The sequence below is a fragment of the Cygnus atratus genome, chromosome 9 (assembly GCF_013377495.2).
Source record: "Cygnus atratus isolate AKBS03 ecotype Queensland, Australia chromosome 9, CAtr_DNAZoo_HiC_assembly, whole genome shotgun sequence".
Classification (NCBI taxonomy): domain Eukaryota; kingdom Metazoa; phylum Chordata; class Aves; order Anseriformes; family Anatidae; genus Cygnus; species Cygnus atratus.
Genome location: NC_066370.1, coordinates 24,601,410 through 24,626,417, shown reverse-complemented (window position 1 = coordinate 24,626,417; position 25,008 = coordinate 24,601,410). Strand labels below are relative to the sequence as shown.

At 44.4% G+C, this 25,008-nt stretch overlaps 1 protein-coding gene across 2 annotated transcripts in view; it reads left to right on the top strand.

The window, feature by feature from the left end:
- The first annotated feature begins 826 nt into the window (after positions 1–826).
- SCHIP1 (schwannomin interacting protein 1) overlaps positions 827–25,008 on the top strand; it is a 139,201-nt gene continuing 115,019 nt past the window's right edge. The window contains exon 1 of one of the 2 annotated variants that reach the window (XM_050712553.1): positions 827–850. In XM_050712553.1, coding sequence (XP_050568510.1) covers positions 842–850 — 9 coding nt within the window. In that variant the 5' untranslated portion in view covers positions 827–841. Of the gene's footprint in view, positions 851–2,008; positions 2,066–25,008 lie in introns of those variants that run through there. The other variant, XM_050712554.1, reaches the window with a different exon arrangement.

Genomic DNA, 25,008 nt, shown 5'->3' with positions numbered 1-25,008 from the left:
CTTGTGACTAGCAGTATTTCTTGTTATTTCAACTATGGACTTGGGTGTTTTGGTTCTGTTGGCTTAAAATGCGTAAATATTTGGACAAGCTCAGTCTCAATGTGCTGACACTTTTGCCATGTGCTTGAAAACATGTGAATTATCTTTATAAAATGGATTTTAGCTTCCTGGTACTGCTGAAAACCCTGAAAACAAATTTGCTTCTGTGCCTAAACAGCGCTATGAACCACTGTGAATCCACCTGGAGACAGAAAAGGAATTTGAGTTACCTTTGTGCCAGACGTAATAACCTTCACGGCAAACAGCTGATTGAATCACCATTTGAAGTTTGTGCTGGCATCCTGGCTTGTAGATATATATATATATATATATATTTATATATTTATATATTTGTGTGTGTGTGTGTACCTACCGTGCTGGTTAATTTCTGATCCAGCATTGTTCCTGGATGAGCACTATAAAATGAGCCGAGCTGCAACCTGCACATCTTTGCAGAACGATTAGAGCAGGATCCAGACCCATCTGTAAATCCGAGTTTCCCTTCATTTCCATGGCTATACGTCTCTGAATGACAGCGAATTCATTCCTGCGCTGGAGAGTTGCCAGAAGTTTCTCATCTCGCTGTCTGTGGGCTGCTCGCTCGCGCTCTGGCTCTTTTTTTTTTTTTTTTTTTTCTTTGAGGTTTTCTGATGCCTATAGAGTGAGCTCAACTCCAAGGTTTGCAGCTTCGCTCTCGTCTGCTATTCTGTACAAGCCAGCCTGGGCGCCGCTACAGTCGGGAGTACTGCGTGAACGTCAGATTTCTCTCTCGTTTCCCTGCAGGTGACTCAGAAACTTCACAATGCGTCTGGTAATGTATTTCATTTTCTAAATAAATACCGAAGCATTTCTCTTGTGCAGCTTTGTGAGCTTTCGGATAGAGGAGTTTCCTTAGAACTAATTAAATGAAGCGATGTCGGGGGGTGGCGGATGCCTACTGGGACATGGATGCTGTTTGTTTTACTTGCCAGCCAGAGATGCAGAGGCAGATTTCCTTGAGGAATCTTAAATCAAGCAGCACTTTTTCCTTTAGATAAGGAGGCTTGCACAAATACAGATTAGCAGATGCAATTCATAATGTGCACAGAGCTGCAGTAAGTTTATGAGAGAAACTGAAATTTAAGACCGTATTATGTTGTAGGCTCAGAAATGAGAGCATCATCTTCATGTGATAACGATTTATAACGGTGCTCGGAAAAATGCCTGAGGTTTCGGAGGGCAGTGGTCATGCTGCTGTTGCAGAATTCCTCTAGGTTTAACTGCCCTTTTATTTTTGCTCTGCAATTATTGGAAAAAAATGTGGCTATGGTTCATGGGGTAACCCTACAGGGCTTTTAAGCCTCGATGTTCAGCAGGCATTTCAGCTATTCTAACTACGAGCCCTTGAATAGTAAGCAGATCAATGTAGGGCTCCTGTAGCCCAGAGTTCAGCTGTTTGTCAACATGTAAAACCTCATGGATTTTGTCGTGTGCAGTACAGACAGACTGCTAGATTTGTATGAAGTCATCCAGGAAATGCTGCGCAGACCAATCCTGGCTATGACAGTGGTCAAAGAAATGAAGTAATTAATCTTTGATTGATTTTTTTGGCATTCCTAAGACAATAGTTGTAATAGGCAAAGATTTATTTCAAGGGGGCTAGTTTATGCATTTAACGTCAGAGCTCTTTTTAGATCAGATTCTGTTTTTCTTCCTTTAGAAATACTTCCCCCAAGACCAGCTTACACCTGGTGCAAAACTATACATCATTTCACTACAATGCAGAAATAGCCCATGAGGCTTTTTCATTTTCTTCTCCCTACAAGCAGACCACTTAAATGTTGTATGCATCATTAAAAAGCTATCCATCAGAATGCAACACATGGAAACGAATATATGTAAACACCACAGGGTAACAAATAAAACAAGGTGCTATTAACTCTGCAGAGAGATAGTAGATGGAGACATTTCTGAGACAACCCATCGGAGTTAAAGCTGCCTGTGGATGGTAGCACAGGCATTTCATTGCGGGGCCCGGAGGCTGCAGGTGAGGCTGAATCCTGCCCGGGCGACACCTCCCCGCGTGGCATCCTCTGCTCCTCGTAATTTAGTGGGAGAGGAGGAGGAGGAGGAGGTTTAGCATGTTGGTATTGATGTATCTGACATAGCACAGAAGATATGGCTCTTAGCTCTAGTGTGGGTGGATGTAAATAAGCAAATATTGAATTATAATCCCTACAAAGCTAAAATTAATCTGAGCTTTTATGTTTTCCAGGACAACTTGTCAGACAATGTAAACTAATTTGCCAAATTGCACAGGAAAAAAGAATGCATTAGGAATATCTAATTTACCTGAAGCTGAATATATTTTGATTCCCTTTACTGCCTGCTTCAAGTTTTTCAGCCTTTTGATAGGTTTGATGAGCTCTATAGGTAGTCTTATAAATGAGAAAAGTACATAAATAATTTACCTTAGTAGTAAGATGCTGGAATTCTCTTGATGTTCACAAAGCAGTGCTGTAAAGCCTCGAATATGGTGCAAAATACTTTTTTCACCTGCTTGCACCATGCATTTCAAAGTACAGATGTTATATGTGACCCTCATTTGCTTTAAAGCCCTGCCCTCTTAAAACTCCAGGTTTATGTCACTTAAGGGTCCTGCAGGTTCTTACTCTTGCAGTTTGTGGATTCACATAATCTTAGTAAATCTGAAGGTGACGGTCGTATTGTTTCAAAATGCCTTTAGCTTCACACAGACCTGCAGCTGTGCCTACGCTTCCCTGTGAAAGCAGCATTCAACATGTGGAGAGCTTGGGCTGTAGCTGGCAGCGGTGTGTGTGGCAATGGAGTGGAGCAGTGCCCAGGGCCCTGCCTGACGCCGCTCACCATCACCATGGTGAGCAGCAGCACCACACCTCGTCATCTTCTGGCCTTGTCCGAGAGCCCCACAGGGCCCGGTGCCCACCCAAAGGCAGCTTCATACGTGTTTATCCAAGTTCAAATACGCTCCCGTGCAACAGGTTTGATGAGTAAATACAGTATGCAAAACCACCCACCGCAAGGCCAGACATAACGTTCGCATTTCTGACAGAACAGCATTGTCAGGAGTTTAACCGGGCTTTGGTCGAGGGATGGATGAAGCGGGCCCTGCTGCCTCTGAATCCGGCAGAGGTTAGATGTGGGGACATTTTCTCTTGGTCAGGTCGGGTTCTTCGAAGAGTACATGGTGTGTTTTTGAGAAAAAGCAGTGCTAGGGGAGATATCTGCTGGGCAGGAGCAATGATGAGCTCTCTTCTACAACATCTCTGTAAGAAAGAGTCAATTGGACTTAGAGGATACTTCATTTAAAGGTATGTCAAGTAAGTGAAGACAGACGTAACCTAAACCAGTCCTCAGGAAAGCTGTGAGCAGTGATAAAATGGTGTTGGTAGAACCAGACTAACGTGGTGTGGTTTGTACAGAGGAGCCGAAATGGGCATTAAATCGGACTGGCCTATCTAGACGGAGCTGTTGGGAGGCAGAAAGCAGAGAAGCTCCCAGCCGCAGGCTTGGGTGGTTTGCGCCCCATGTGTACAGACACCCTGAAGCAGCAGGCCTCAAGGCGGTGTGGCTGCCTTTGGAGATGGTGTTTCTCTTTGAGCATCCACCTCAGCTGCCCCTTGGCAGTGGGCAGTCCTCCTGCCAGCCACGATGGCTCAGAGGAGCTGTTTTTTGGGAAGAAGCTGAGTGAAACACATACAGCTTAGCTAAACAGGGAAGGGCAGGGAACAAAAACCACTCAGCAGTCTGAAACTGTTCAGTTTTTGAGGAAGGGAGAGGAATTATTTATCATATTATGAAGAGACATAATGAAAAAGATGATAAAGGCATAGTTATGCTGAACAGAGGAAAACTTTCCTGCTGTAGGGTCTTTTTTATGGTATGCAAAATACCCTCTGCAGGGAGGCAAATGAAACTTTACTGCTTTAGTACTGAAAAAGAGCTGTGACAAGCTCTGTCCCCGAATGAATATGGCACATATTGGATCAGGAAACTCGACTCATTTTTTAAATCTCTATTACCATTCCATGGCAAAAGAAATTTGTAGTAAAACTTGAAGTTATTTTCAGAATTCAATGAGGTGTTTAAATAGGGCTATTAAATTATAAGTGTTTAAAACACCTATAAAATGTAGGCGTTCAACAGAACTGTTAAATGCAAAGTGTAGCTGAGGTGCATTTCAACACCAGCAATGCCATCCAACCTTCCTGGTAAGAAATTAGTGTGATAAAATCAGGAGAACATAGTAAAGTTCTCCAGTAATTCTTGCACAGGTCAGCGAATATCTGGATGTGGAGATTGGTGCAATCAACCCTCCATGCCCAATTTTAACTGACAGATCTGAGAACAGCCGAGTTACTTAAATGTGGAGGTGTTCCCAGGAAAGTGCTTCCAAGCCCTTTGCCTGTCCGAGGGGTGGCTGCACGGTTGCCAGTCACTTTATGGAGTGACCAGAATGTATTTGTGCAAACACTTTGTATGGCCAGCACAAGTCACGGTGGTATAAGCTCACCGCTCCCCCCAGGAAGAGATTGTGCTGAACTTTCTCCTAGACAAACAGCACAGGAGCAAGAGGAAGCCAAACCATCCAGGGTATTGAAGCAAGGTTTGGTTTTGCGGCAATCCTGACTTTACCTCCCAAGGGTTTATGAAATACCCTCCCCTACCTCAGTGCATGGAGCCAGAACTAGGCGAGATTTCTGTTGTAATGACTCTGCTGCTGCACCTGCCCGGGCTGTAACAAGCGCCGACTGGGCTGGCTGGGCGGCAGGAACCTGGCAGTGGGGTGGGACCTGCCGCTGCTTCCTTCCCTGGCTGGCCCCTGGTGAGAGCTGGTGGCTCCAGGAGCTGGGCTGGGCAGCTTTCCCCTTCTGCTGCTGGACGCTGAGGTTGTCCTTTGTCTTCTGTGTTGTTGTAGCACCAGAGTGGAGGTGGGGAAAAAGAGGTAAGAACCCCCTCTTGGTGGGGCTGGGGGAGCTGCTCCCTGTTGCAGGGGAGGGGTCTCCTGTGGCTATTTATCTTTCACGTTTGTGCTTTAGAGTGTGTTGGGGGAAAAAATATGTAACTTGTCTCATAGAAACATCCTCTGGGCAAAGGAGAGGAGATGAGTGCTTTCCTCCAGCACTCCCTGCCTGTGCGGGTCCAAGGACTTGGTGTGCTGCTGCATTTACCCCGTGGCTCTCTGGACAGCAGCCTTTCTCCCCAGCATGCGGTGGGCATGGGAAAGGTGTTGAGGTTGGGCAGGACCTGCCCAGGCAAACTGGGGAGCTGAAGCAGGGGATTTGGTTCCCTCTGTAGCTCCAGGGCAAAATGTTTTTTGGTTTCTGCACCAAAGATACGCTGGGTAGTGCTGTGCCTTGCTGAACAGCTGCAGGGGTTACCCACAGTCAACTTAATTGCAGATAAACTAATACTTCTTGTAAGCTGCTCTGCAGTTACGTTTGAGTGAGATGTGATATGGTGTAGCACTGTAAAGCCTGATATTAATTTTTAATAATCTTTGGGTATGCTTTTGATGGATGCCCTCTGTAGAATATTAGTCCTTGTCCTTCAAAGCCCCAGCTTTCCTGCTGGATAAGCTGTACCGAAGCATACGTCCTGTTCCAGGTGCTCGCAATCAGCTTGTACTTGTTAGCAAGTAAATGGCAAGGGCTGTGCGGCTCGTGTCCAGAGGCATCTGTGGTTACAGCTGGTCAGGATGGAGGCTTCTGGTTATAGAAAATAGAAGTTGTTCCTAGTCTGATAGGAGTGTTTTGATAAGCTCCTAAGAAAAAGGTAAATCAGTTCATAAGAGACTGAAAGATACTTTTTTCCTTTAAGGATATTTTTTTTCCCTTTTGTAGCCTTTTCTGTACTTGCTTTGTTAGCTAGACCAGAAACACTTTTATACAATGATAAAATATGCCCAAAAATGCAGATTCATACAACTCTTAGCTCTGAGAATGACCAGAGATGAGGAAAATCCTTTCAGAATGACTGTTCCCTCCTCCCTTTCCCCCGACAAGTTCTGCCGTACGCTCACCCACATTAATGAGCCCTAAGTCTGGTATGTTAATTTAGTGCATCTTGCTTATTCTTGATGAGCATGAAACAAATTAGGGCATGTTAACATCTACTGCAGCGCTGCCTCAGGTTGCCTCTTGGCAGATATCCCTGCATCAATTTCTGCCGCACTGAAGGTAGCTGAGATTGATCTTTCTCTTGCCATCCTGGGCATAATCCCAGAAACATTAGGCTTGGAAATCTTTCAGCAGAAATGACTGGTGATTACGCTCGCTGCCTGCCAATGCAGCCCTCACCAGGAAGTGGCAAGGATGACGGTCACACCTCGACAAATGGCCTGACGGTCTGAATTCGTGTTGGTTTGGAAACAGGATATTTGTGTGTGTGCAGCAAGCCCAGCAGCTCCTGTGGTTTCCGTTCCTCGTCAGTGCGCTGTTCTCTGAGTTGACCGCTTCTGAATAACCAGTGCTGACCACTTCTGAATAAACAACAGCTGCTGCGGTGGCACCTGAGCACCGGTCAGGCCCTCCTGTGGAGGAGCTCGAGGGCTGACCGCTTGTGCTTTTGCTGGTTGCACAACATAGGATATTGCAGGCTTTCCTATTTAACCCAGGAAAGAAATTACTCTCATAAAATATCAAGGGAAAAAAAATCTTAAATGCTAGCTCAGTGGTAATAGATGGTGGTGGGGCATCACAAGCTGTAAAACAGCAAAGGAGAACCAAGGCGATGTTCTTTGTGGGCTGTTCCCATTGCTGACCTGTTGGTACCCACTGCGGATATGAGGGTGTGCCTGCGTCGCCAGCTGTAGGACTTCTCTTCCCCTTTTTGTTCTCACGTCCTTCTCCAGGACGAAGCTGCAGCTGCAAAGGTCACCAGCCGTCAGATGCTACGAGTCAGTGTTGTTATCCTCGGAAGAAAATTGCATCACTTAAGCTAATTACCAAATGGCATTTCTCCTCTGAAAAATTGCATACCTGGGCTCTCTAGGAAGACAGAGTGCAAAGCTTTGAAAGCGGAGTCATTCCGAAGGCTTTTTGAGCAATGAGATTTTGTTAACCCACTTCCCAAGGCACAATCGAGTGTAGCTGAATAATGGCTGTACAGGCACGACCTTCCCTCACAAACGCCAGCCCTCGCGCGTTTAGTATTTCATTAAGCAGGTTTGTGCAGCAGCTAATGTAAAGTCATTGCTCAAGGAGGTGCTGAAGTTACTCCCTGGGAGGGTGAGCTAATCTCTGCTCTTGCTTTCGGGCTGGGGTCAGGCTGGCTGGCCCGTGGGAGCTGATGGGCAAAGCAGCCTCCCTTACATTTCTCAGCCTAGTGGAAAGCAATAAATTAAAATGTTTGGGTTTCAGGGGTAGTTTTGCAGACATGGGGCAGCAGAGGTGGTTGGGAGCGCTGGATGCTCTGCAGGTGTCTGTTGGAGGGGGGCAGGTGGAGCAGCTTGTGATGCTTGTGCATTAGCTTTGTTTTGTGATTTTTTTTTTTTTTTTCTTTGAGAGGATGGGCAAAAGGACTGCTCACCTTTTCACGTGTCCCAGCAATTCACATCTTGCATAAATTCCTGCATAAGCCTGGCTGCTAACAGCAGTGGTATAACCCAGTAAAGTTTGGTCCTATTTCTGAGGACTTCGAGGATATCTTAAAGGCTGATCCAAAATTCTTAATTTGTCCAACTCTTTCATGTGACACTTCCTATTAGAACATCCTTCATTAATAAAATAAAGCTCCCCTTATCAGTACAAATAAATTTTGAATGCAGCAGTAAGTAAGTAAAATAAATAATGAAACCACAGCTCTTATTTGTCAAGCCAGGAGGTTGTCCCCAGGTCTCTGGTGTGAATCTCACAGGCAGGTTTCAGAGTAGCTTTATGCCATCTCAGAACAAACAAACAAACCCCCCCCAAATTCACAGCAAATTATGGAAAGGGAAGCTTGGCTAAAATCACACTCTGCAGATCTGCAGGGCTTTTTGCCTCAGACTCGCTCACGGGGTTGGATTAGATATTGTTGATGTGACTTCTTGCTTCACACTTTTAATGAAAAATATCTTTCTCTCCTTCTCTGTTTGCAGAGGATAGCTTACAAATGTGAAGTCCAAAGGCAAATAAAACACCAATATTTACTGCTGTTCAGAATCTTTTTTTTTTTTGAGTTTCATGACATTTGGTGTTTTTGCTTTATAGATTTTAAATGATAATATATTGTCTTTGAAGTATCTTGCAAATCACTAAAACTGCATGAGATTGTGTAAGTCAATCATAAATTTATAAACCGCCATTTGAGAAACATTGATTTTCTTTTTCTAATATAGAATTATATCTTCTGTTTTGAGAGATTTTTTCCCATCTCAAATTACTTGAAGGTTAAGGAAAGAAGAAATAGAAAGTAAAATTGGAACCTTTGATGTCAGTTTTCCTCTATTTTTATCTTTCTCCTCGCTCTTTCTCTCCTTACCATTCCAAGATTTTCATGCAATTACTGAGGACGGCATTTCTCATCTTTAGTTAAAAATGAGCTCACCATCTATTACATTTTATACAATTGCTATATCGTCTAACCATCTAGATTTACCAGATATTATGTACATTTTACTGGCAGTGTGCTATCTTCAGGAGGAAATTAAAAAATAAAAATCCGTTCCTCTTATTTTCCATTTGTTGCATCCCAACATTCTGGCTCTTGCTGGAGCTGCAGGCTCGGGGTGCCGTGTGGCCATCGTGCAGCCTGGGCCCACTGCTGAGCCCTGCCTCCTCCCAACGAGGAGCTCCAGGTCCGCTGGGTGGGAGCGTGCCTTCTGCTCATACTTGAACTTGCTGCTTCTGCTGCACTGAATGCCAGCGTCCTGCCCTGACTGTCGCTTACCTACAGTCCCTGTGATGTGCCTTCTGACGGGGGCAGCTCCAGCGCTCCCTCTTGGCAGGAGAAGCTTTCTCCATAGCTTGGCCATTGCTGTGACTTATCTCCATGGTGCTGAATCTCTGTGAGCCATCCTGGATCCAATATTCCTGCCACACAAGTGTTGCCTTCAGATGCAACAGTGATGTGAGGGATCCGGGCTGGTGTCCTCCTCCTTCCCTCCCCGCCTGGCAGGGCCCTGTCTGCGGCCTTCTGTGGGGCAGAGGTGCTCTCTGGTTTAGTTCTGATTTTATTTTTTTTGTATCCCTCAGGTCACAATGCTAGTAACTTAAAAGCAGATAAGGTTTGCAAATAAATCTGATTATATCCTCCACTTTCTTTTGTGTTTCATTTGTTAACAGTGAGTTTAATCTGGCCTCAAGTTCACGCAGTTTCAGTGTTCTTTATAGTCTCCATTAGGTTTGACTGATTGCTGTTACCATCTGCAGACCTTGACCCTTTGCTCATCCCTTTCTTTATATCAATAATAGAAGTAGTACCATGGAGCCTGTAAGCCCAAGCTGTGAAAGTTTTGCTCATTTTATTCCTGAATGCTGCACATGTAAGTCCTGATATTCAAGCAGGGAATTCATTTTCATGCTATCAGCTGAACTACCCCTCAATTACCTCCATTATATCCCTTTATCAGAATATTATTTAGATTTATTAAAACCCTATTCGACTATGTTTTTCTAAGCTAGTTTCTTCTTAAAAAAAAATCAACTAGCTGCTTTCAGAAATATATAGGCACTTTAGATAAACTTCCCATTAATACTTTAAACCACTTGAATTTAACCTATTTTAAAGTATTTTATATGCTCATATCTGAATAAATGAGCAGTTCTTTAAGCAAGCTTTTGTTTAAGATAATATCTGCAATTTGGGCTTCTATGGAAATATGCTGTTGCAGGATGAGAGTTATTCCAGGTGATTCTGCATTTGCTCTCTGTAGCAAATAGTCTTGATTCTGGTAAAAGGTTACTGGATCTTAGACGTATCTTCTCTCAAAGAATTTATTTTCCTTGAGCAAAAGCTTGTTGCACGAGGGTAATTTGGTACCAGCAGCACTCCTGGAAGGACAAGTTTTGATTTATATGGAAATAAAAGTGGCAGAGCAATGTTATTTCCCACCTTAGGAAGCATCTCCCCTGCCGTTCTGTCCTCATGCTGAATGAGGCTGCTCCTGCTGGTTCTCACTGCAGACACCGAAATGCTCAGAACCCTGATGTCCTGGCCCTTCTGTACCAAATCAAATGCTAGAGTTGCTGTGGAGCTGTGCTTCGTGTGGGAAACACACGATATTGTCGCTGTCTGGTCTATACAATGCTCATCTGGATTTTAGGTGTGTACATGTGATCCACAAATATGTGGGATATCACTGTGTAAGAGAGCTTTAAAAAAAAAAAAAAAGCCAAGTGATGAACGGAAACCCAAAAGCTTCTCATTCTCTCTGTTCTCACTGAGGTTAATGCTGATTTTTCTGTTAACCTTCCCAGGAACAGGCTAAGGCAAACAGTGAGAGCGTTGGAAATTCCCTTCAGAATATTTAATATAACACTAAGAAAGATGTCAGTGTCACAGGAAAAATTAAGTACATCTTTTTTTGGCTTAATTTTTGTGGTAAATCTGACGTCCTGTCATAAATCACACAGCACCTGAGCAATCCTCTGGCTTTCTAAGATCCATACGTGCCCATTGGGCCTGTCTGGCATGCCCTACCTGTTTTTGTGAGGCAGAAGGCAGGCCGTGCGGGTAGGCTTCTCTCCCAGAGATGGAAGTCAGCCTTGCTGCCTGTGTAGACAGTGGGATTTTGCTGTTTAAGTTCTGTTGGTGATTTTCAAATGTAACCAAGATAGCTGAAGCCAACCATCCTCTTGTGTTACTTTGTCTGGATGCTAACCTGGTGTGGTTTTGCATCCTCCTCTAGTGAGATGGGTGGGAAAACCCGGCTGGGTGCAGAATGGACCCTGCTTTCAGAAGAGCCCTTAGGAATCAGTGGGTGCCTTCCCCAGCTGTTATCCTCAGAAAGGCTTTCAGATGGCCCACAGCACCTTCGTTGCAGCTCGTTTACCTCCTCTGCTCCTTAAGGGGGATGCGTGTGCCCCCAAAGCCTGACTGGAGACTTGCTCGTGGGGGTGCCCATGGGTGCTGGGGCAGCGTGGTGGTGGGTGGGTGGGTTTCAGAGGTGCTGTCTGGTGTCCGGAGCACGAGGGGAATGACACCGAGGCCTCACATGCTGCTTCTGCTCAGGAGACGACAGTACGACGTTGCTCTGACCACTTTTTGGTTTGGGTTTCAGTAAACTATTAGTTTGGTGTCAAACTCCTCATCCCTCTGATCCCAGGAAAATGGGGTCTGCTTGCACACAAAAACAAAAAGCCACACTGGGTAACATTAAACTGGGATGTCCTAATTGAAGTGTCTGTCCCAGGCATAACAGTCAGTCTTAAATTATCCGTTTAAAAACATGCAGCCAAAACTTTGCCTGCTGCTAATTGAAAACGATTCTCTGTGGAGGCCTTAGTTAAATGCAGCATCGCAGGAAACATGTGGACATGAGATATGACTAATTGTAAAGTGATTGTGACTTTGGGCAAACTTATCCTTTCGTGAAGCCTGAAAGAAGGGTAACATCATCTCTTGCTTAGTACGAAGAGCACCAGCAAATTGATGTCACTGAAGCAGGGAATTTAATGGCTGTTCTGCAAATTAAAAGCTACATTCTCCTTACGTTTATGATGTGAAGTAGCGTTCCTGAGTGCAGCAGAGTAATTAAAAGTAAAACAGAGGCCTGAGGATGATGGATGTGACCCGCGGTGCTTGCACGCTGAGAAGTCTGTGTGATTTTTCCCCAGCAGAAGGTAAATGGGAGATTCATCACCAGGACAGCAAACATACCCAGGCGGGGGTGGGGGATGCAATCACATATAGACCTGTCACTCTAAGAAGCCTATGAATATTCTTACACACATTTTAATTTAAAATATTGGTGTTACTGTCAGTCGTGAAACTTCAGGTTCACTTCATAAGCAAAGCAATGAGTTCAGTGATAGATGTGCCCCGTCAGACTGGGAGGTGTTCTCTGCAGGAAGATGAAGTGGCCAAAGGCACTGAGTGCTAGTGGAGCCTGTCACAACCCCAAAAATAACAGCATTAAGTAATTTAGCGTCTTACGTTTATAATTGAGTATGACTTATCCAGTGATCTCTGACAGTGTAAATTGTATTGTACTACAGGAGCTCAAACCAGTGGACAAGATTAATGGTCATATAATGGGAAGAGATGTCTGAAAACACTTTCTTCCTACAGAAATTAAGAAGCATTAATTTAGACATAAAAAGCATAAATGTTTGAGGACATTGGCTTCCTAGGAGTGATAACATGTATAATAACAGCACTTTTCAAGTTTATTACTGTTTTCAGTATCACAGATGGCTGCAAATTGTAGGGCTCTCTCCTATTGTGTATTTCCCCTCTGCCAAATTAACAAAAGAATGTTAAATCTTGGCTACCCTTAATATAGTGCATATGTTAACTATGGAAATTGCTTCATTGTGCTGCTAAATTGAAGGAAGCAAGACAAGATGTGGGGAAATGTGTGTGTTTCAGTTGGTACTGGGTATTATTTTGAGATTCAGACTTATGTTCTGCACATAGTGGGGCTCTTTGGCAATGAGTACATTTGCATTTCATGTTTGCCAGCACATTTCTGTTTTGAGTGCTTTCATGTTTCAGTTGCTACTGGGTATATTTCGGGACAGAAACTTATGTTCTATATAAACCAGAGCTCTCTAGAAGGTGAATAACTTCATATTTGGCAGTAAGTTTCTGTTTTGAGTGATTTCATCCCAACTGGCCATGCAGACACACATTTTTCTGATCAACGTGTTGCTTTGAATTATAAAGAGGAGATTGCCCTGATCTCAGTCTGGCTTCTGCTGATGGGGGAAGCAGAGTACGAACAAGTCCTGCAGATAAAGCAGGGCTATAATATGCTGGAGGTTACAGCTGGCATGGCCCTATTTCACTTGTTGCAGATTCTGGAAAGTGCGTAGGCGAGACAAGGGTCTGCAGGCAGATGAAGAGCAATATCCTAGCTAATGGACCTGAATGCTACCGGAGGATCTTGTCTTCTGAGCTTGTCTCAATGGCAGCACTTGTGTGAAGGTCACTCCAGTCGTGTGTTTTGGAAATCCTCGTGTGATCTGTGGTTTTCTGGACGCTCAGTTTATGACCCTGGGGCCTGAGGGCTCCCAGTTCCATCTCAAATCTGAAATCCACAGGTACACCCGAGTGTTCCCCAGTTCTCCCTTCTTCCCTCCACAACACGGACGGCATACCATAAATGAAGGGAAAACTTTGCTCTTGCTCTCACCTCTGAATCACTCTGAGGAAAGGCAATTTCTTCCCCAGAATGGGTAATGAAATGCACTGATGATATTGCGATGAGCATATAGGAAAGATCAGAAGGAAGAAAAATGATTCAGAGCGAGGTTTGAACTGTGTGTTCAAAGATGTTGGTTCCCTCACCAAATAATGAGGAGAAAACAAGCCGTGGAATATTTTTTTCTGTTATGAAATAAAAGCTTTTTTGTGGAATATTCCTATTTCCAATGACTCCATCCTATGAAGTAGGGTGGGGAGGAAGAACTGGGTTCTGTAGTGTAGGTTTTTGGCTTTTTTTAAACAAAAATTCAGGAATGTGTGAGGGGGCTGAGTGTTTGGGTTAGGCTACTTTGATTCAGGCATTTAATTTCAATAACTTTTAATTCTGACATTTAGCCTGACATCAGCTTTGTGCTGTATGTATAAGGTCTGAGAACTTTCCGCTCATCCCAGCTTTCCAGGCAGGTGTGCAAATCACATCTCTGCTAGTTAATTACAACTATCTCTGGATATTTGTAATTTCTTCCAAATAGACCTGCCTCTGCTATGGGGAAGTGGTTCCTACTTCTCCCTGCCCCTGGGCTCAGAAAAGCAGACCCGTGTGAGAGCATCGCCACTTTGCTCTACAGTGCTTTAACGTCACTTTTGTGCAGCTTAAGTTGTCCTACTAAAAGTCTTGAATCATGTGTTTAGCACTTCCTTTTTCCTCATTTTAGGCTCAGTGGGAATAATTGCATTACCTTTGTCCACGATTTCTTGCAGAGTGAACAATTGGGCTTTCTTGCAGCCAGTCGCCCTTAGTGTTCGACAAAACATGGCTCTGTTTTTACTTATTATGCACCTAAACCATTGTGAGTTTTGACTTGCCAATCACAGGGACATTTTCACACCTGTGCCCATGTGTGCATTGCACAAGTCTGAGTAAATACGTTGGTCTTGACACAGATCTCCTTTCAAACCCCATCTGCAGTGGGAGTCTGACCTCCTGAAGATCCTAATGGCTCTCTGAGATTTTTCTTAGTTTATTTGGAGCTGCAGGAGCATGATTTTCCAAATAAAGACCAAAGTGCTATTCAAAACCTCACACAGATAGGTTTCAATAGTTTCAGTGACAAAATATTTTCAGGGAGGTATATTGCATTTTCTTGAAAGCCAATAAACAGAGCTCTAAATGTTAAAGCTGTTTAAATAATAAAGAATTAATTACATTTTGCGTAGGGATAGAAAGGAAGAAGATAACCGGTGTTAAAGCATATTCTTTTCAGCCTGCTTGGAACATTACCTAGTTTGTATTTTTGCTCGGGAGAAAATCCAACTGTGTAACCAGAGGATTCCCTTGACCTTCTTGCACCCAAGCAGCCGTGCAGCTATGTCTGCTAATGGAGTTCACTTTAATACCTAACGTGGCTGCTTGGAGCACGTTCAGATATGAATTATTGCCACCAAGAGATCTCCTTCTGACTCAGCTCCTCCGCCTGCGGAGCTGCGCCGTGTGCTCCCCGAGGCCACCTGCGATCCATCCGCACTCGGGCACCGCCGAGACCTCGGGGAGAGCGGCATGGGGAGCTGGAAGGAAAACCTGTGGTGTGTTGTCATGTAATTTATGCTAGTAAGCAGATTTAAATTATGTAAATTACTGTCTGCACCGAATCTGCCATCTGGAAAAAGTTATGCATACAAAAATCTGTCGGGGCAATGCAAGGGATGGAGTATCATTGGAAAGGGAGAGGGTTTGAAGGAACAAAACCAACCTGCTCCAGGAAAATTTATTCACCTGCTACAGTCCAGTGGTAAAGCTATTCTTCTGTAATAGCCTGTTTAATTTAGTGGGACTGAAGCGACTGTTTAAACCTACTTTGTAGTTTGAAGACCTCCTTGTTATCTGGACCAGAGCGATGCTGGTTAGCATGCAAAGAAGCAGCAGGGCCAAGCTGGTGTAGCTGGGGCTGCGGCTGCACGGGGCTGGTCAGCACCAGGAGGTCTGACTGCGGAGCTGGGGCAACAAGGGCTGGTTTAAAAATTCTGGGGGAGGGCACGGGGCTGAGGGTGGGTTCTGCAGCCATTCTACACATAACAGTTCCTGGGGAAAAAAAAAAAAAGAATTACAGGGGTAGAAAGCTGCAGTATTTGTTGTCTCCCAGGCACATCAGCCTTCCTGGTATCTGGAAAGTGAGGGCAGATGCTTTGGGTGAGAAGAAGAATCCAGTCACAAGAGCTCCTAATGCCATATGTAATATGTTTTCTGAGCAATACATCCCTATGTAAGCAGTTATTGCCTTATCTTCTGCTCCCAAGAGGTCCCAGGGTAAGAGCATGGTCCCAGTTCTGTAACATGCAGAGCATGTTACAGAAATCAGTGCTAGCAGGGGAATAAGGACTTGTAAGGCCGCCTGGTGAGGGAGAGTTTTTGTTCTTAACGTAGGCACAAATAGCAAAGCCTCTTGTTCTTTCAGCAAACCCACTAACATGTTTCAACTGGGCTACGTCTGTGTGACTTCAGTGTAAAGAAGCAGCAGGCTCTCGGTGACATGTCATTCATTACAAGAGCAGCACAGCACGTGTATTAGTAATATTCCGTAAAGCAGAGCAGTAATTACAGAATGCTTTGTCAAATTTTATTATCTGCTACTACAAAGTACGGTGTGCACGGTTACAGGAACTTACAGAGGATCCTCAGTGGCTGCACGCCTGTTAGCTCGGTAGGCACGGCGTTTAATTTAAAAAAATAACAGTTGGAGGCTGTCAGCGATGCTCCCATAAAAAGTGCGCCAGCTTCTGCTGCAATGCAGAAGGGAAACAAATGGTTCCCATTTAGACTTGGCATACTGTAACCCTACAGAGCTGACTTTACCATGATAAACTATTGTCATTGGATTGTATTCCCACAAGCCATTACTACAGCCTATTTAAAAAGCGTAACGCGATCTCACGTATTTCTAATTATTTGTAAGATGAAGGGATAAATGCTTCCTAGCGCTATTTTTTGCTTACCGTTCTCAAACTTGCAGGGCAGCACTGAGTGCTTTGCTTCGTTCCACTGCTGTTAATCAAACTGCTTTTTAATGAAATGGGTCAGCGATATTTGTGAGACACCAAGCTTTTACCGTGGGCTGCCAAGTCTGTGTTAACAGCAGCGGAGAGGGGCTGCTGGACGGCGGAGGAGCAGCAGCAGCACTTTTCAGGCAGTGATGCTGATTAAATCGAGGGCTTCAAAGCTTGGAGGAGGGCCGCAGCAGCTCGGAGCTTTAGCAGGCTCGCTCTTCGCAGCGTACGCTCGCTTGTTTGAGGATTAGCTTGTATGTTGCCGAGCTAATGGACTGGCAAAGTTGGGTCTGTCTTCTGAGGCCAGCTCTGCGCGGCGGGCTTTGAAGAGCGTGTCAGCAGAGCGGCAGTGGCAGGGATAACAAGAGAGGGCACGCGTCGCCCCGTGCCGCACGCTGAGAGTCACTCCCGGCTCCTCCAGAGCCTGGGCAAGGCGGAGCTGGACGGGGAAGGACTGGAGGGATAAATCGGTCTTGTGGGGAGGCGGCCTGGCTGACAGTGCAGGCTTGGATTCCCTGGTTCAGCTTCTCTGATCCTTTGAAGAGGCTAATTACTCGCCACCGTGCATTTTGTGCTTGCAGTGGGGTATTTTCTACTGGATCCTATCCCATCCCAACAACTCCGTGCAGGGAGGTCTGTAGTCCTTGCAGGCAGCCCTAAAAGGAGGCTGGTTGTGCCTGCGCCCGAGCTCCCATGGGAGAGCCCGGCTGGGAGGGGTGCTGCAGCGCGTCCCCCTCGCAGGGCGCACTGCCCAGCTCACAGCTCTGCGCTCCCCACCGGGATGGGCTCACCCAGACACCGCTATCGCAGCTGCCGGAGGTGAATGCAAGTAGAACACAAGGCGAAAATAACACGAGCTGTAAGGATAACCAGTGACCAGAGCCATATGGATGGCTGTGGTGGGTCCTCTCTAACTGGAAGCCACCTCGTTAAGCTTTGGTACCTTTCTACCAGTGGCTTCTTAAAAGGGGGTTGTGTTCTCCAGTGCCGGACTGGGCAGGGGGATTTCTGTGTGCTCTGCCAAATAGGAGATGAAAATAAACAATCGGCATTGCTTCGTGTCCTTACAAATCCACTTTACAGAACTGCTATGAACAGTTTACTTGGTGCCTTGGTGTAAGACCCAGAAGACCGTTCTTCCAGCTCGGTCAGTGTCTGGATCCTAGACGGGCGAGGGTCTTAAAGGTGCTTGGCTGGATTTATAAATGTGTTTTCCAACCTTATCCCACCAGGTCCTTCTATTTAAATATAAAGGTAGAAAAGCTTGTTCTGCCAGTGGGAAGAATCAGGGCCAGCAGAAAGCTCCTCCATCTGCACCGTGGGCAGGGCTGTCACTCCAGGGTGTCTCACAGCGCCTGTGCTACCAACGTTCAGGTTCTGAAAATGTGCACCAGCCGAATTATGATGGCAAGGAAAGTGATGGCTCTACCGTAGATACAAGAAGTATCGATTAAATATATCGCACTGCTTCTCTGCCTGGTGAAACTGGAAAGGGAAAACATAAGATTTAAATAGAAATCCATTTACTTTCTCAATAGATTTTACTGCCTCTGTGCTAAATTTAGTGATAATTAAGTTCTCTGTGCTTGTAACAACACGCTTCCTTCTCCTGGTAGCTCTTTCCCAGTGGTCAGTTCTTCTGCTGAATCACAAGTGTTTCTCAGCACCGCGTAGCACTGTAACATGTACATGTAATACATGTAAAACATGTACATGTAATGTACATGTAAAAAAAACATGTACATGTAATGTACATGTAATGTACATGTAAAAAACCATGTACATGTAATACATGTAAAACATGTACAGTACATGTAATAGTTCATGTTATCGTGCAGTATGGGGACTAGAGTCTGGAACATATGATCCGAGTGAAACCTCTTCTTTTTATTTTTTTAAGCGTTAGATTTCTCAAGTAGGCTCCTTGAAAAATTCCTTCATTTTCCTCTAAGCACCCAACATTATTCTGGATGTAATGTTTATAACACAAATTCAAATATTTGTATAGCCCCTTGTATTCTGCCCTGAAAGCAATAAATCATAAGGAATCCATACTGATTTGGACAGGAACCTTGACTGATGAGAGCCAGGCTTCCTTTCGGTACTTCACACTTAAAATGTAATTTCACTACTAAGTAAATCTCCTCTTCTCCATTGTGGCTGGCCTTTTTGGGGCAGAGAAGGGCTTGGCTCTGCTCATAGATGAGGACAGCAATTTTTATTTACCCTGTAGGAGGCTACGAGCCCTCTTGTAAGGGAGCATCAGAGCATCAGGCTGGCTCTGGGGCTGTTTCTGGCTCCTCGGGAGGGGTCGGGTGGGAGCATCTTCCCTTCACCTTCCCAGCCCCAGAGGGTGCCAGCGAGGCTCAGGCGTGGGGCTTGGCTGAAGTTGCTTGGGTTGGGATTGTGCGGCTTTGGGGTCGTGGTGCTTTTGCATCTTGGGTGTTAGCTTCCTCTGCCTATAAACATGGATTGCCTACCAAGCGAGTGCTTTAAAATCCGGGGGAAACCTTTACCTCTGAGAGCCGTTTGATACAGCTCTCCTTAAGTCCTAGGCTTAGGGCTTCTGGTTTGTGGTTGCCTGTAACGCTTTACCAAAGGGTGTGATGGAGAACATGTTTAAAATTCACCTGGTGCGTATCCCTTTCACCCCAAGAGCTCAGCAGGGGTTGTGGAAGGGATGGCTTCCTTTCCACATCCAGTACCCTTGTATGTTCAGAACTGTCCCAGCAACGAAGCAATCTTTGCAGCCTTTCAGATGGTGAGCATTGGCTGACTCTGAGAGATTACATGGCATTATTGATCTGACCTTTCTTTCCCATCGCCAAAGTTTATCCACTTGTAAGGAGTTTTCTGCAGAAGTAGTGATTTGACCTTTACCGCTTTCAACAATCCACGATAAATGGAGCAGATGAACACCCAGTGCCAACATTTGCTTTTTTTAAAACCTGAATCTCCCAGTTTTGACAGATATATCCTGTTAATACCGCAGTTTCCAGAGAGATAACCGTAGCATTAAGGCAGCATCTTCAACTTAACATTTATATAACATTTCGCTTTAGCTTCCACCCTCACCCCACCATACGCACACATCCACAGACTGAATCTGGAGGGATGCGACTCCTCCTGACCGTTTGAACTTTTCTGCAGCTTTTGAGTCAATAAAGTTCACTTCTGTGACCTTATTGTAGCTTGGCAGTGGTTCTTTGTTATGATGGTGGTATTTCTTACATCCTCGTAGCATTAAATTTGGTGCAAATGGGACGTTTCACTTGTAGGTTCAGCTGTGAAAGATCTTTGGTGTAATAGGCTAACTTCAAAAATTGGAGGCAGTATAAAAGCACCGTGAAAAGAAGATATATAATCAGGCGGGTTCTTTCATGTGTGAACTGAAGGGCTCTATCTTGCTTTCTGATGACAGGAAATTTCAAACTTCTGGTGAATTGATTTTTTGTCCTTTCTGTCACTTAGCTGGGGGAAAGGTGCAGGCATTTAAAAGCAAAGTTTCTTGCTGTGCTCTGCCTGGCTTAAGTTCAGTCATGCAGTTCTGCTACTGGGAACCCAAAGCGGAGGCTGTCATGTCCTACCTGGCAGAGACCTGTGCAGTGATACTGGAAATTGAGCAAACAGATTTCCATGTTGGCAGTAAGTATCTGGCTTTTCTTTCACCTGGAAGAATTATTTTAACATATTTGTTTAGTTTGGAGAAAGGGTGGCTCTGGAGCAAGGTGACGCTGGTATTTTCTAATATAGCTAACACTGTTGATACGGTCCCTGGGGTTTTTCAGTGAGAGAAGAGAGGTGAGGTGGTATTTTTGGTGGTTTGTAGGGTTGTTTTTGTTGGCTTTTTTTTTTTTTGAAGCCATCCAAAACCTGAAATTACCGTTATCGCAGTGTGCAAGCTGCAGCTGTATTGCATCTTTCACAGCAGAGTGAAATGGCAGTCCCAGCTGCACAGAGTGTCTCAAAGCAAACCCTTATGAATGTCCCCTGGACTATCTGGCTTTGCATGCTGCATCAAAGACTCCAGTCTCTCTTCTTCTCGTTGACCAGCCAGGCTTCTTTTAGAGTACAAATTAATAGGCTCATTAGTAGAAATGGAGACTACGTGTCCTGCCTGCCTGATGTGCTAATGATGCTCAGGTGTCTTTCTGCTGATGCTCATCACTTAGTGAAAGAGATGGAAAGTATTTACAAGAATATATTGAATTGAGGCATGTTTCTTTTTGTCTTTGCCCTGGCTGTTTCTCAGAAGGCACATTCACTGTGGTCTTCTGCTTGCCATGAGGGAAACATTGCTTGGAGCGGTGGTGGGGCCTACGGAAGGATGAGGAAGGCCTGGATGCCCACCAGCAGCTCCAGTAGGTGCTTGAGAGTTACCCAGGGCAGTTTTAGTCTCAGAGCAGCTCCCCTGCCCTTTACCTTGGGGCCCTAATGGACCTATGGCTTAGGTGCCAATTCACTTCCCTGAAATGGTGATAGATTTCAGTGTTAAAATGGATGGGCTGTTCTTACCTTTCCCAGCTGATGCCATCTGGGGCTGCTTAACATGTGAAGTTTTTTGTTTGTTAACACTGTGATTTGATTTTCTTTCCTTTTTTTTTTTTTTTCTTCTTTTAATCTGATTTTGTGATGTTTGAGAGATGGGGTATTAATTTCCTGTCCTGCTTAATCTGCATTCCAAAGCTTCCTAGGAGTGCATGTTTTCAGAAAAGTGACACAGTATGAGAAGGATTCTTATGTGCATTCCAGCTGCAAAACTGCAGCCACAAATCTCAAATAAGGAGTGCAGAATCAACTAATTAAATCAAGATAATATTGTGTCTGGCTGAATTAGCTGAAGGTACTGCAGGTCCTGAGGTCACCTTTGGATTCCACAGTAAGTAAATTCGGTGGACCAAGACGGGATACTGCAGGAAGTCAGCAGGCCTGAAGGACAGGCTTTTTGCTCTGTGACTGCAGAACCGAAGTTCCCTGGTATGTCTCAGCTGGGATTATTTGCTATTAGGTTCTTGGCCAAGCAGCAGCAAGTGCAGTTTTATCTCTCAGGGAAAGCTTTCACCCGCTTAAAAACTTGAAGCAGTTATAATCTCATCATACTGGGGACTCCCACAAAGGCAGGCTTTTGTAGCTCTGCTGGCATTGCAACTGCTGGCTAGGGCAGAGGCACAAGTGGGCCCCAAGGCAGGCTTCGTTGATGCACTTGTGTAGAGATGTAACATTGAGGCTCCGAGCTGTGTGTTCGTTGGGGTAGAAAGGCCTTGAGGAGGAAGAGCTTTTCCTGAGGATGGAGCAGCTGCACAAATTTAATGAGATGCTGAAGGAGTGTTCCTGTCAGCTCTGGGTCAGCCCAAGCAAAGATAGATAAAACTCCTGGAAGCTGAGGAGCGGGGTTAGGGGACCTAGAGACTTCTGAAGAGAAGGTCCATTTTAGTCTGCCTCCTGTGATCGTGATCTGCTTATCCTCACCCTAGTTCTTCAGAGTGGCAAGTCTGCAAAGTCAAAACAAAGTTGCTATGAAGACAATCCTATTTCAGCATCCCATTAAACATCAGTACATGTTTTTGTACTACTTGAAAACACGTGAACAATTAAATGTTGGTATGAAATAATGTGTGGCCAAGGCTTAGGGATCTGTACACTTAAAGGAATCTGCCAAATGCTAATACCAGGACTAGTGTGATGTTAAACAAGTTGTTCTGGAGTTTTCTTAAATCCGGTCAATTCTCAGTGCCTCTGGCCCTGTCATTTATTTCAAAATCCCAGTGAATCCTACCCCCCAAAAAAAAAATACATTGACAGAAAAGTCCAAAAGGAGCTGGGCTGCTGCAGGAAGCCCTGCACCAACTCTGGGTGCTGGGGAATGGGTTGCGTGGCTGGAGTTACTGGAGCCCCATGGTGAATCAGGGCTTTGGAGAAAGGATTCAGTGTCTTGCTGTTGTGAGTCTTTCTTCCTTTTTTTTTTTTTTTTTTTTTTTTGGACTGGAAACTGAGCTGAAATGGAAAAAAAATCTTCATACAATGTGCAACAGAAAGCCAAGTGATTTTTTTTTCTCTTTTTAATCAAGCAGAGCAAAACGAACAAAACCCCTGTGGCTCTATCAGATTGACATTGTCTAAAGCCATAAATATCTACAGCTCCATCACCTGCTGCTTTCCAGTAGGTGCTTTTCAGGCCCCAAGCTGCATTTCAGCACTGCAGGGGTGCTAACCCTTACGCCAGCCAAATGGTGGCCTAAAGACTTGCTTTGTGCTGGAGGGTTTATTTCCACCCCCCTCCTCTCCCTGCTGCTCTCACCTAAAATGAGGTCTGGATGGGTGGATTTACTTCAAGAAGGCCACAGAAGAGTTGATTTTTATTATTGCTTATGCACATGCACACACACTTGGTGCTGGCTAATCTGCTAAGCATGCTGATTTATACAAGATGTGTTAAAAGATTTGCTGGAATCTTCTTAGTACTGTACACCTACATAGCTAGAAAAATAATTGCAGCACAAATAGCAGTCCTTCTCGAGCCACTGCTCTATTTTGATATTGTTTCCAAACGTGTGTTGACAAATGGTGCATTATGGCACGTTGCAGTTTGACATGGCATAAACTGCGTACCATGACCCTGACTTAGCAGTGCAGGGTCTTAGATTATTTAAACTCCAATACTCTTGTCCAGGGTGACATGTAGGAATGTACAAAAGGAAGACATCTGCAGGGGAAAAATGTCTGTGTGCTTCCACGTGGCCTGTGGATTTGTTTCTCTGAGCCCAGAGGCTGACAAGATCTGTAGCCCCTTTTTGGGTGTGATTTATCCTCCAACATGACCGAGCAGTTGAGCCGGCTCATGTCTAGACTCAGCCTCTCCCCGTTGTGCTCCGAGGTTTTCTCTCCGTGCCCCCCTTTTCCCCCAAGCCCTCCTGCAGACCCACGGTGCTTCTTGCTGCCCCCCCTCTGGCTGCACCATGCGGAGACCTCTGCAGCCGCTCATCCCGCAGAGCTTGGGCTCCATTTCTCTGGGGACAGGCAAAATATTGCAATATTATCAGTACACGTTTCTCAGTAAGCACTGAAGCAAAACAGGATATTAGAAGTCAAAACAAAAAAAATCATTTTTGCTCTAAGTCAGGATAAAATAGCAACACCAAAATGAAGAATTGCACTGCAAGATATCAACAACTTCCAAGTGCACTTCAACTCCTGCCTCAAGCAAACTGCAAGATGAAGCTCAAAACCTGTTTTTAAATATTGGTTTTTAGCTTCTTTTGGGGCTGTTCTGTAGGTACAAGTCTGTTTCCCAATGTTAGAACTACAGGAAAAATGAAAATCCTTAGACAAGATTTTAAGTTTCTAGAACAGTTTATTGCAATATGAAGAATAATAATTTGGGGGGGAGGGGAGGGGATTCAGGCTAGAACAAGGGCTTTTCAGTAAGAATTTTGGCTTGCACTTACAGAGCTATGTGCAGGTCTGGATGTACAGTACAAACACATGCACAGATGTGGTGCAAATGTGTGTTATGTTTGGGCATAAAATCCAAAAACTGAAAGACGGTAACAGGATGTTTCTTATCAGGCTCGTTCTCTCTCTGAGGGGGGTAAATAACCCTGCAAGACGATGTGATAATACTAGTAAAAATTTATTGTGATAGTGGATCAACCAGGTTGATATCGATTTGGTGATAAATGACAGGATGCGTTTTCCTATCATGTTTAGTCTGGTCTTGAGTTATGATACCGGGATCTCAAGTGTAGCTTTCCTTTCTGTTTGCTGTGCATACCTCTCATCTTCCGACTGCATAGAATTTCCATTTTCATAGGCAAAATCAAATTCATTTTCCTTTTAAAAATGGAGAGTTGGGGGGTTTGTGTTGTTTTTTAGTCAGGCTTGAAGTGGAATATGGAAACTGGAATATGGTTACTATTTAAGGTCCAAATGATTAAGAAATACTTTTCCCCAGGTGTTTGAAGTCTACATTTCTGTTATTCTTCAAACATTTCTCTTAAATGCTGAGTGGAACAGATACCTCTGCTCAGATCGATGAATGATGAATAATGAAGCAAAATAGCCTATCTCCCTTTGGAGTTCTGAATTAAAATAAGCATGATTATCTAGTTGTAAACCTGCAATTAGGAAGTATCAGCGTATTAAATGGTACTAGGTGACAAACTAGATATTCTTCTTTCCTTTGAGCCTCTTTCATAAAAATGTACATGTCTAATTAGAATCTAATTTCTCTGCAAGTCTGTCCTGAGAAATGGGCTTTTACTTCAAGATTAGGTCAATAAGTAGGCCTAATTATCACTTTGAAGTTTCAGCATTGGATGATACAGTGACACTAAGCTTTGAAAAATAAGTTGCTGTTATCTGAAAATTTATTTACTGCCTTATCACCTGTCAATGCACTACCTATTTTACCTGAACTTTTTACATCCTTTCATGACTTTCTGAAAAAAAAAAAGGTGACAAAGGTTCCCAAGGGTGCTATGTTATTCAGGTTAGTAAATGTGTTTGATTGTGAGGAGTGGCCAAATGAGCCTGTGAACCTGACTGGCTGGGCATTACATTTGCAGACAAAGTCTGTTATGGAGAATGTAGATTGATGCATACCATGGGGGAAAATCTACT